At 35.4% G+C, this 12,884-nt stretch overlaps 1 protein-coding gene across 9 annotated transcripts in view; it reads right to left on the reverse strand.

The window, feature by feature from the left end:
* Positions 1 to 12,884, reverse strand: part of PDLIM5 (PDZ and LIM domain 5) — a 219,063-nt gene that overhangs the window by 148,911 nt on the left and 57,268 nt on the right. For 8 of the 9 annotated variants that reach the window (XM_042984165.1, XM_042984164.1, XM_042984173.1 and 5 more), the window contains one exon: positions 2,481 to 2,632. The exons of the other annotated variant lie outside the window; for it this stretch is intronic. In XM_042984165.1, coding sequence (XP_042840099.1) covers positions 2,481 to 2,632 — 152 coding nt within the window. The remainder of the gene's footprint in view (positions 1 to 2,480; positions 2,633 to 12,884) is intronic. 9 annotated transcript variants of the gene reach the window in all.

Below are 12,884 nucleotides of genomic sequence, written 5' to 3' on the forward strand. Positions count from 1 at the left end.
TCAGCTCAGGTCAAGATCTCACCACGGTGAGATCAAGCCCCGCATCGGGCTCTGCACCAACAGCACAGGGCCTACTTGGGATTCTCTTTCCCTCTCTCTGCCCCTCCCTCACTTGTGTGCATGCTCGCTCTCTCTCTCTCTCTCTCTCTCTGTCTCAAAATAAATAAAAAAACTTTTTTAAGTGGCTCAGTAGGTTAAGCATCTAACTTCGGTTCAGGTCATGATCTCACAGTTAGTGGGTTCGAGCCCGGCATCAGGCTCTGTGCTGACAGCTCGGAGCCTGGAGCCTGCTTCGGATTCTGTGTCTCCCTCTCTCTCTGCCCCTGCCTGTGCTCTGTCTCTCAAAAATAAATAAATAATAAAAAGGATGCTGTTGTCAGATTCAGAAATAAGTGGAAGGAAAACTATTTATTTGCTTTGAGAGAAGAGAGAACTTAAGAAGGGACTGGTGTATGTATAGGGAAGAATTGAAACTAACTCTTCAAAGTTTTATTTTTTCCTTGAAAGGCAAAAAAATATTTCTTCAGTAGTATGTCAATGTTAAACCATAAATTCTCTTAAATGTAAATCTCTTTTCAGGTTGACACTGCCTAACACAAGAAGCATTCAAAAACTTGAGAATTACAACAAATAACAATAGGACTCTAAAATTCTCTCTCATGTTTTGGGTCCCTGAATATCCATACTCACAAATATAAGATTATGCCGCATCTCCAAATGTTTATAACAACTCGTTAAATTCATAGTTAAGTAGCTTAAAAGAATCTTTATTAAAGGTCAGTAACAGATTACTTACATTGGAAATGCATCCAAACAAGGTAACATCTGGTTTTCATCTATTCTTAGGGGACCCAGAAGTATTTTCAACAGAAAATAAGACACTGGGTCCTGGGTTATTAAATAAGAAGGAGTGTAATGTGAAAATAATTAGGCTGATATGAAAGAAGGGATACACAGCCCAGGAAAAGAACTTATACTCTACATAAACTTTCAACTTCAGAATTTGAGAAACACCCATCACCATCTCTATTTATTTTATTTAGTTAATATCTCAGACAATTTAATCTTCTTGGCTTCATGGTATCCTTTCAAAATTCATACTTTGTAAAAATGACTATAAACAAAAATGGCTACTTTTCATATAATTAGTAACAATAATTTTGTGTTATATGTCTCAGTACCTAGAACAGAAAGGACACTACAGAAATAGAACTTTTTAGCAAGGTTATTTTTTCTCATTGACTCCTTTATATGCATTAAAATATATACCTAATAGCTATTGATATTTAAATATGAATAACCTTTGACCAAATAGTCCCACTGAAATGAATTTCTCCCACCAAAAGAAAAGGGGGGGGGGAGGGGCGAGGGGAGGAATGGTTACATCAAAGTAAATCTGTAAGTCTAAGTTCACAAAAATTTCTCCTATTCAGTTTTAAGACCAAACTGATACTCTTCCAGACAAGTACATAAAATTTAGCCTGTGTATAGCCTTTAAATAGTCCCAGGAGAGACTCCAAGGAAAAACGGTTCCATAGCCAAATACGTTTGGTACCACATGTTATTCCCCTCTTAAAAATTTATAATATACACAATAATTTATGGAAGCCTGAGACGTTTCAAGGAAGAAAATGGTGTCTTCCAAATTTTACAGAAATAGAGAATATGTCTGTAATCATCAAACACAAGACTTATTTAAAACCCTCGATACCCACCTTCCCCATAAGCCTAAAGGTTCAGAGCCATCAGTCAGTCACCTTCTCCCCACTCCCCTTCACCTTCCTTCCCCTCAGCCTGATGTTATAATTCATAATAATCATAGGCAGCTAATTAAAATATAATTCTTGGCCCTTTCTGATGTTCTGATTTTGTCAGTAATTTTAGCAAGCAATCCACATGATTTCAAGGCAGCAGGTCAAATGTTGAAATGTTCAAAATGCCTGATATATTATAATCAATGAGATGATTAGCTATGCTATAACTAAAGCCAGAGTAACTTTAAAAAACAAAACAGTAAGTTCAGAAAATTTGCATTTCAAATGAGTATATAAAAAAATTATTTTTCTACCCAGGAAAAAAAGGGCAAAAGACATACTAAGAAAAAGCCAAACTAGATCTTGAAATAATACCCTCTAATATACTGCCCAGAATATTAAGGCCAAGAGTTTTACCCTATAATAAGAATTTTTAGCCTGTACTTTACTGAGAAATTTTAGGAAATCTTAGATTTTCTAAAACTGAACATACAATTTTTATGAATACATGAATACATGTCTTTTTATGGGGAAATAATCCAAAGCTTTCACCAATTTGTCATACTGTTCAATTATTCAATTTAAAAGCCTTTACATTTTTTAATTTATCTACTTGAAACAGTGGTAGTAGAAACTTGAGTTAATACCATGAATCAGATACACAAAAACACATTCCTCAGTATTGTTCTCTCTCTGAGGTTAAAAAAAAAAAAAAATGCAAATTACCTTTGCAGAGTCATATTCAAAGAGCCTGTACAACCCTTAATCTTGTTCTGGGCTTCAAGATGAGTCATTCCATGTGCACTTATTCCATCAATGGTGAGAACCACATCGCCTATTCTTACATTTGCCTGGGATGCTTTGCCTCCATCTTTTAGCTGTAATGAATAGATTTCATTAGGAGTGTCACTCCTTAAAAAACAGAGAATAAACGCAGATGAAAACTATACTTTTGCTTATATCAAAAGAAAAGTAGATTTATATACTTTTAGACAAATTAATAAAAAGTTATCTTGATTAACAGGTAACAAATAACTTTCCTATTTTCTTAAATTCTTACTTGCTAAATTTTCTGAAAACGGTTCCCTGATAATTTCTCCATTTCTTTATTGTGTAACAGTACCATGTGATTGATATTATGAGGAAGAGAAGTAGCCAAGCAAATTACATTTTAGCATCTGTAATGTGAATAGGGTATTTAAATTCTTTCAAAAATAATGTTTAGAACTCTTTAAACAGCTGTACTTTTGAGCACAAAGAGTAACACAGACAGCGGATTTAACCGAACAATCCTTCCTGTTGAGTCCAATTCATATCCAGTGTCTGGGGTACTGAATTCTTTTAGATCAGACCCAAATATCTTTTACACTAGATATGCTTCCTGCTCCAGGCATTTAGTAGGAGGGGAAGGAAACCAGTTGTGTCTGAGACTATCAGACTTTTTTGTGTACCACAGTCTTTAATCCCCAGTTTTTCTTCCCTTCTGTATTAAATTTTCCATGTTCACATTACTCAGTTTGATCTCCTTCCAAGTTCATATATATTTCATTGTTCCAAAAAAGCAAACAAATATAAAATTACAGTAAAATGCAAGATGATGCAATTTTAATAACTACCTAGAAACATGGAACAAATACAAATCAAAAGTAACCATTCTAATTCAAATGGCAAGCTCAGAATTCATTAAGTACAAGTAGATCACACTGAACACTGGGTTGTTGGAAGACAGGTGAGACTTGGCACAAATAAAGAAAACAACCAATATTCTCTAGATACTTAAAACTAAAAGATTTTATACAGTTTCTATTTGGAATAATGAACAAATTCTGGAAATGGATAGTGGTGATGGTTGTACATCACTGTAACTGCACTTAATGCAAATAAATTGTACACTTAAAAATGGTTTACTGTTATGATTACCACAAGTTTTAAAAAACTAAAAAAAAACACAACTAAATATTTTAGAGAACATTTTGCTAAAATTACTTCTTTTTAAAAAACTATATACCTCAACAAACAAAACATGAATTGAGTGCTACAATTCACAATTTGGAAACAAAGAAATAAATACAATGGATATTTGTATGTTCAGTTAGGCTAGGTTTTGATTACTATCAGTTGTCAAACTCTTTCCTTAAAAATAATGATCAAGGCAGACCAATCTTAGTGCATGAGAACAAATGTCTGGATCTAAAATCAAGAAAACAGTAGTGAAGGTTAGATCCATCAAGGAAGGGCCCATGTCTGTGTTTCCTCAGGTGCCTGGCACACTACAGGCCTTCACAAAATACATACTGAATGAATGGATGCCACACATTTATTACTTAACACTGGCGATGGTTTGTTTACACTGTGAAATTAGGAAAAACTAAAATTTTACATAATTAGAAATTTATTTCATTTTAAAATACAACTATCAAGTGACCAAAATAGTTCTTGAAATTATTAAGAAAAAATACCTATTTGAGCAAAGATATATGAAATCTCACAGATACAAAGTATAAAAAAAGATTTTAAACCCTTCAAAGGAAATGTTCTCTATCACATACCCAGTATATCATGATTTTGTTTTCCCTTTACACTAACAAAAGTAATCCTTTCACAGCTGCTGAGATATTTAAGGGTAAGAAAAATTTATACTATGTTGAACACTGAAGAAATAAAATCTCGGGGCGCCTGGGTGGCTCAGTCGGTTAAGCGGCCGACTTCGGCTCAGGTCATGATCTCACGGTTCTGAGTTCGAGCCCCGCGTCGGGCTCTGTGCTGACAGCTCAGAGCCTGAAGCCTGTTTCAGATTCTGTGTCTCCCTCCCTCTCTCTGCCCCTCCCCCATTCATGCTCTGTCTCTCTCTGTCTCAAAAGTAAATAAACGTTAAAAAAAAATTTTTTTTTAAAAATTAAAAATAAATAAATAAATAAATAAAATTTCCAGAGTAACAAAACAGATCAAAATTTAACTCCTATCAAACTCATATATTATTTAAATTGTCAAATAAATTCCTTTTTGTCTACAGTTTTGGGGGGCCAGTAATATTAGTCATCTTGGATTTTTGACATAAGCATCTTTTCTAAATCTCTAACCATGTTTATTATTCAATGCTCAGGACTTCTCATCACACAATTTAAACTAAAGATCATGAAGAGCCTGAACTAATGCTGTATTTAGTGGGAAAGGCCCAGCACATAGAAACAAATTTAAGTCTTATTAAAGACGACACCTTACTGAATACTCCTATGAGCTCCATTTATCTCCAAAACCACTTCCTCAGACCATCCATTCATTAGAAAGATAAATCTTTTTTTTCTTTCTTAATTGGGTAGAATATAGTACTATAATGAATTGTTAGCAGCTAAGGAAAAACTACAAGGTCACTCATTATTTGTATAGTTCATTTTTTGTTTTTGCAAGTCTGAATAGCTTGCATTTGTTTGAAACAGTAATAACATTCTGTCATCAGTAAATCTTGTACATATTATATGACAGCCATAAGTATATGTGTATTTCATAAATGTATAATGTGTAGGAAGGAAGCAGTAGTGGGAGGCTCCTGGGTCAAGCTCAGCATAAATCAAACTAATCACAAGCAAATGCTTGTCCTTTGATCCTGAGATGCATTTTTCATTACTGTTGCATAATTTTCCATAAACTTAATTGAGGCTGTATGCTTCTTTAAAAACAGTGCTTTGTGGCCTCACTTAAATTGCAAGCATACAGGGCTGCACATGTTGGAACTACCTCTGGGCTTCTGTTTACTGACAGAGAAATGAAGGTAAACTAGGACAACTATAAGCTCTTCAAGAGAATGGTATCCTTATTGAGCCTCCCCATTAACCTAGATAAGAAAGGCTCTAATATTGATCACCTACACTTGGTCTAAAACCCCTAGGGATGCATTTTAATCTTTACCTGCAATTAGGATGATATTTTCTCTTGAGAAGGAAGTCCAGTCTTTAGTAAACAAATGGGGGGGGGGGGGAGACAGAGAGAGAGAGAGAGAGAGAGAGAGAGTGTGTGTGTGTGTGTGTGTGTGTGTGTGTGTGTGTGTGTGTGTGTGTGTAAGGGAAAAAGGCACCAGGAAATACCCAGAGATAAATTTTCTTCAGTCATTTTAGAAGAGTAGCTCTTTGGGGCACCTGGGTGGCTCAGTCAGTTAATGTCTGACTATATAGATCAGGTCATGATCTCATGGTTCCTGAGTTTGAGCCCCACATCAGGCTCCAGGCCATGGAGCCTGCTTTGGATTCTGTGTCTCCCTCTCCCTCTCTCTCTCTGCCCTTCCCCTGCTCTCTCTCTCTCTCAGAAAACAAATAAAACATTAAAAAAAAAAAAAAAAAAAAAAAGAGTAGCTCTTCTCACATAGTGTTTTTCTGTCCTGAGAAAGAAATGATCCAGAAAAAGTAATTAGGACTATTTACTGAGCACCAACCGTAAGTAAGCAACTTTAAGAGACCCTGTACCTTTTTTGCCATTATCAGGTAGTTCAGTCTATATTATAGATGGAAAATGAGAGCTTCAAAGGGATTAAATTACTTGCCCGTGTCCATACAGTAAGAAAACAGTACAGAGCAGAGGCTTTGAAGTGAGGCAAACATGAGGTCATATTCATGCTCTGCCATTTCTTGATTGTGTAACATGAATTTACTAGGCCTCTCTAAGCTTCATCTATCTCTCCTTGAAATGGGGACTACAATTTCACCTGCTTCACAGATCTCTTGAGCAGATTAAATAAAACCCCAGCATAGCACATACCTCACAATGCAAAATAAATGCTCACTACTATTATTATTATTATTATTATTATTATTATTATTATTCTATGTCACCAATTCACATAGGCTGGACACCTGCTTCAAGGACCTACAGTGTAGAGAAGACAGCTTTGCAAACTGACCAGTCAGACCTTCTGGCTTCCCCATCCCTCCATCAATAAAGACCAAATATCCCTTCTTCACCCACTCTCTTCTTTCTGCTTCTCTAAGCCTAAAGTTTTCCTTTATTCAGCAACAGAACACGATATGCCATAGATCAGAACCAGCTCACCATGTCCTTTCTCTGCTTACCACTATCCAATTCTGACTTTTCCAAACTCTATTCTCATAGGATGATGACCTCATATCTCTATTTCCCAGGTCAGTTAGGGGTTGCCACTATACCAAGAGGCCAAAGAATAAGAATTAAGAAGATAACAGTGGTGAAGAAGCCTTGAAATGGGGGTCAAGAAAGGACAGGAAGGAAAGAAGACAAAAGAACACACTGCATGAGGAACAAATGAAGGTGCCGGTACAGAGGGTAGAACAGGGAACCAAGACTATGAAAGAAGAAAGGGTCACAAGGTATCCTAGGTTTGATCAACTAGATCCAGGCCTTGCCTCTGGGTGTGTTGTACACCCAAGTGCACATGTGTAAAATAATATTTAAATTGAACATAACATCAAAATAATAACTAATCATAGAAGATTTTACACTTTGATTTGAATAACTAAAAAAACCTAAATGACTATTAGTAATAACTATGATTTAGAGCCAATTAACTCACAGTAATACTAATGTGTCATTAAACGTGTCGTTAACTTTACTGTACTCAAATAAAATTTATGACCAAACCTCCCCAAATTCTTAGCCTCCATGCAAATCTGTGGTCCCAGCAGCATTTCTTCTTAAAACGTTTTAACAAAAGAGAAAAGTAGTACTGCATCTTTATAAAATTGCATTAAAAATAAACTAGTATCTCAAGAGAACATGCCACTCAAACAAAAATCTCAAAACTGCACCAAGTAGAACATTTATCCACAAAGAAGTATGCTATTTGGGATTCATAAGGAGTTAGAGATACACCAGTTAGACTAACCCTTCACTGTAGTGAGCTTATCTCTTGAGAGCAAGCACATCACAGAAATAAAACAATCATAGAAAATTTGTAGCAAAAAACAAAATCAATGTAAACATTATAGACCTCTCATTTTTAAAAGTTAAAATCCAATATGGTAGGTATCATTTCAATAAACTTAACTGTCTAAGATTTCTCTTTAAAATGAGTATTTAATAGAGCTGCTATATTGCCCTAAGCTTCTTCATAAAGAGCAAAATGTTTAGCCATAGCAATAACTTCAACACTGTCTTAAAATTCTCTATTGAGAGAAATCCTTCCAAATCATAGGGAATTGATGCACACAAAACCTCTGCATGCTTTCCCTTGGAAATAAGCCAGCAGTTAAAAACCTCAGAAAACAGATGTCAGCAATAGAAATAACTTACTGAAATATATATGCCTAACTATATTACAGAAATCATTTTATAATATAGATAAACCATTTAATAGTCAGATGTTTACTAAGAACAATTTATGCTGGTTCAGAAAATTACTTTGGTAATTATCCTATTATATTCTATGGGTAACAAGCAGCAGACAGGTACCTATATGATGAGCCACAACCAACATGCAAGTTTTCAACCTCTGCCTACTTTCAACAAATATGGAATGCTTGGAAATATATGACCCTAACACCATGGGTATGACAAGAATGCCCTCAGATTTATTAAATGTAAAAAAGGAATACATAAATATGACAGTTATAGAAAGAAACACTACCAGAAATTTCCCATGTCCAAAAACCATGGGAACTAAACCATGGGAAAATAAAAGATGTTATTTTTCTAACAGTGCTGTTACCAAAATTTGAATATACAAATAAAATTATATCAATCTAACCAACAGGATTTTCTTGAGGCAGAGGAAAGCACAGAGGAAAGCCTTATTTTGAAAAAACACTTAGGTAATGGGCAATTAAAGTGTATTTTCTAGTACCTACCGTAAGATAAAAAATTTGAATCCAGACAAAGTCTGTAGGTGTTTATCTCCCACATATTTCCCAGAATACCATGGATGTGACTTTCTGCACTGCCACCCTCCTCCCACCCCTCCCCCTCCAAGAAACACATAAGAATGTATGAGCATTACACCAAAAAACAGAGAACTCACAGAACTTGTTTTCCTGCTGAACAATGAGTGCTCCCCAATCGTCACCAAATATCACAAATAAACAGAAATGGTGGGAGTTTTTAGCCATTAAAGTGAGAAGTAAAGAATATTTGAGAAGTGCTGAATCAGCTTTTCAAACATATCCTTCAAGCCACTTTTTAAATCCCAACGTATTTCCTGTCACTCTAGTACTTAACTAATCCACCTTACAACACTATGCTCAGCGCTGAAAGCTGTGCTGTCTTGCATCATCTATCTATTGCTTCTATAGCGGTGGCACCTCAACCAGCCTGTATATGCTACTCAACTACACAGAAAAAGATAATCTCTGACCTGGATGTCTAATGTGAACATGCCCCTTCACTATTTGAGGCTACTCTGGATTCATTTTAATACTCTCTTCTGTGAAATAAAATGATTTCGCTTTTTGTATGTTAGAATGACGAGATAAAACAATCACTGAGGTCTCTCTCTGAGTAAATTTGTGAACTCCTGCCTGACCCATGTGAGTGGTGGTTACTCTAACTATGGGCCTTATTTTCTGGCTTATGAGTCAAACTGTCATCAGTTTTACCCAAAAGTCTGAGAATACACCTTATATGGTAGCAATAAAGCAAATACCTTAAAGTGTGTGTCATTGTGCCTCACAAAACCAAAGGGAAATCAGAGGGTGATTATGCCTTCTCTTTCTTTATGTAGTCACTGAGCTACCTAGTTCAAACACAGGGCTTCTGTTAAGACTGTTTGTTCTAGTAGTCTAAATCTCTTTTCCATAATGAATCCTTCTTTATTAAAGTAACATCTTTATTCTTCTTGACCAGCATCCTAATAAAACAGAAACATGCCTTCTCTTTTTTTTTTTTAACATTTACTTATTTTTGAGAGACAGAGAGAGACAGAAAATGAGCAGGGGAGGGGGAGAGAAAGAGAGGGAGACACAGAATCCAAAGCAGGCTCCAGGTTCTGAGCTGTCAGCACAGAGCCCGACACGGGGCTCAAACTCACGAACTGCGAAACGATGACCTGAGCCAAAGTCAGATGCTCAACCAAATGAGCCACCCAGACGCCCCAAAACATGCCTTCGTATACTGTAAATCACTATTAACACACCACATAACACTTTCATTTTATAGTTAATCCATATAGGTTTACATCCAAAGACTTAAGGTACTTTGTACTTAATGTGTGAATATAATTCTACCAGAATGTGAAAAGCATGGTGGTTTATAAAAAAAGAATGCATATACAAACATCTTTAAATCAAACAAATTTGTTAATTACAGATATTTGTGTTTTTATGTAGTCCACTTTATAATGATAAGGAAAATGATAATAAATGTTGCAGATAACTATAAAATTTAAAAATGAATTGGTCAACTCTAGTTTACCTAAGAACAGATTAACACTGTAATACACACAGTTTCAACCCTCCCTCCTTATCAGGTTCTGGTCAAAGATGAGATAAATCCCCTGCAACTGTGTGCAAATTATGTGCAAGTATGCATGCATTTTCCATTGACTCAGTCCATAGCTTTCCCCAAATTCTCAAAGGCATCTATGACCAAAAAAATGTTAAGAATGAATGATTTAATGAAACCTTAGAACAATGTTTCTCAAAGTGTGGTTCCTAAACTACCAGTAGCAGCATACTTTTATGACACAAGGAAAAAATTCACTAGTCCTTTGAAAATCACAATCTAAAGTTCTTTTTAAAAAAAGAAGTTTGTTTATTTTGAGACAGAGAGAGAGAGAGAAAGAGAGAGAGTGCGCATGAGAGCAGGACACAGGCACAGAGAGAGGGAGAGAGAGAATCCCAAGCAGGCTCCGTGTTGTCAACTCTCATAAACCGTGAGATCATAACCTGAGTCGAAATCAGAGTCAGACGCTTAACCGACTGAGCCACCCAGGCGCCCCAAAAATGTTTCAAAACAAGAAATCCATTAGCATCAAGAAAATTTAAGAACTCAAAGCAGGGTTAATATTTATTTAATGTGGTACAAAATCATGACTTCACATGCTAATGGCAAGTAACTGTTAAAATCACTAACATTTAATAAGGGCCTATTCCAGTAAGACACTACATTTGATACTGAATTCAGAAAAACAATATAAAGAACTGATATCGTCCTCTCCCTTATCTACTATTTAACTTTCACATGTGTATGTAACTCTCCATAAAGCAATGCTCCTCAAACTATCTGCGGTGAAAGACACTGTGAGGAAAGTTTTTCCCCCGTCTGCCTTATACCAATTCTTCTGTAATCTTTAATGAAGACAAATTACTGGAAAACAAAATTTAAAGAATATATAAAATATAAGACCAAATTTCTTATCATCAGATTCAACAGACATAAAATTACTCTGTCAAACTACAAAAGTTTCTAGATACCTATTCATTTCTGTCCTTATTTCATCTCAAACTCTAACCAACAGTTTGCTGGGCTGCAGACCAGAAAGATGTTTCTTCTAAGCAATGACTATGCCTTTTATGTCTCTATAGGTCTATTGTACATGGACTTAAAATTAAGACAGACTAGGGGCAACTGGGTCGCTCAGTTAGTTAAGCGTATGACTCTTGGTTTCAGCTCAGGTCATGATCTCACTGTACATGGGTTCAAGCCCCATACTGTCAGCATGGAACCCACTTGGGATTCTCTCTCTCCTCTCTCTCTCTCTCTCTCTCTCTCTCTCTCTCTGTCCCTCCCCCTCTCGCAGGGCATGCGTGCATGTGCACGCGTGTGTGCTCTCTCTCTCTCAAAATTAATTAATTAAAAAAAAAACACAATAAACATTTAATGAATTACCAAAACAGGCTATTGTTTAGTAAGTTAACTGATTTCCAATTTCCTTTGTTCTTATGTTTAACATAAAGTGATGAAAGTATTATACATTTATTATGGCATACTCAACTGATATTTTCTTCAGGAACTGTTTTTAAAAAGATATGCACATTTAATTTTTTGATCTATGATACTAGAATGTCAGCAAGAATATTTGCAACCATTTATAATTCTACAAACTGTGCATGAAAAGTGTTATCCCACACTCTTGCAACTCTTAGTATTACAAAAGAAACTTGAGGGTAATTCTAACTCTAACACTAACAAATCCTAGGACCTTGGGCAAATCATTCACATGTCTGGCCTCATTCTGCCCAGCTCTATAAGAGAGCTGGACCAAATGTTCTAGGGTCCCTTTTAACTCTAAACCATAATAAATATTTATACAGACTACCATCTCTCATTAGTCTAAAAGTCATTATAATTAGTATCCATTACTCACTCTGGCATTAAAATAACTTTTGTACTCTTCACTAATTATATATATTATTTTTATTTCTCTATTATAAAACATTAAAATGACAAACATGACTACTTTTCAAAAACTTAAAACTGTATCAACATTAGAAATCCAAAAGGCTAAGTTTCAGAGCTAACTAAGAGGGAAGAGAATCTAGCTTATCTTCATTTTCAGATCCCAAATGATTTTTTCTTCTAGGATGAATATTAATTCCATTACATATTTAATTCTAAGGGACAAGAATCTTCCTACTGGTAGTACCTGAGCTTTCTGGCATTTAATGCTGAATCATGCATTCATTTGTTCATATACATTCACTAAATGATTACATATGGACCAGATGCTAATGACTATAAGAATGAATTATTAGGCTAATGGGGAAAGCAAATATTCATTTATTCCATCATTTAAGAAATACTTAAGTGTCTATTATGTGCCCAGTTGTTCTAGGCATAGTGATACAACAACGAACAGAATGAGGTCCTTGCCTTCATGGAGCTTAAATTCAGCCAGGGGGAAAGAGACAATCAACAAATAAACATGAAGATAAATAAAATATCAAAAATAAGTATTAAAGAAGAAAAATAAAGAAGAGAAAGAGGACAAAAAGCATCAGGAGATGCTCTTTTATGGTAAAGTAGTCAGAAGAGACTTCCTGGGGTGGTGACATCTGAACAGAAACCAGAATGAAGAGAAAGCGCCATGAATAGATCTAAGGGGAATGCACTCTAGGCAGCAAGACAAGTAAAAGTAAAGGATACTCTGGGACACTAGAGAGTAATAAATGTATAAAAGTTATCAACATAAATACTGGAATGACTAATATACCTAAATGACATGAAGAAGGTTTG

The sequence above is a fragment of the Panthera tigris genome, chromosome B1 (assembly GCF_018350195.1).
Source record: "Panthera tigris isolate Pti1 chromosome B1, P.tigris_Pti1_mat1.1, whole genome shotgun sequence".
In the NCBI taxonomy this organism is placed as follows: domain Eukaryota; kingdom Metazoa; phylum Chordata; class Mammalia; order Carnivora; family Felidae; genus Panthera; species Panthera tigris.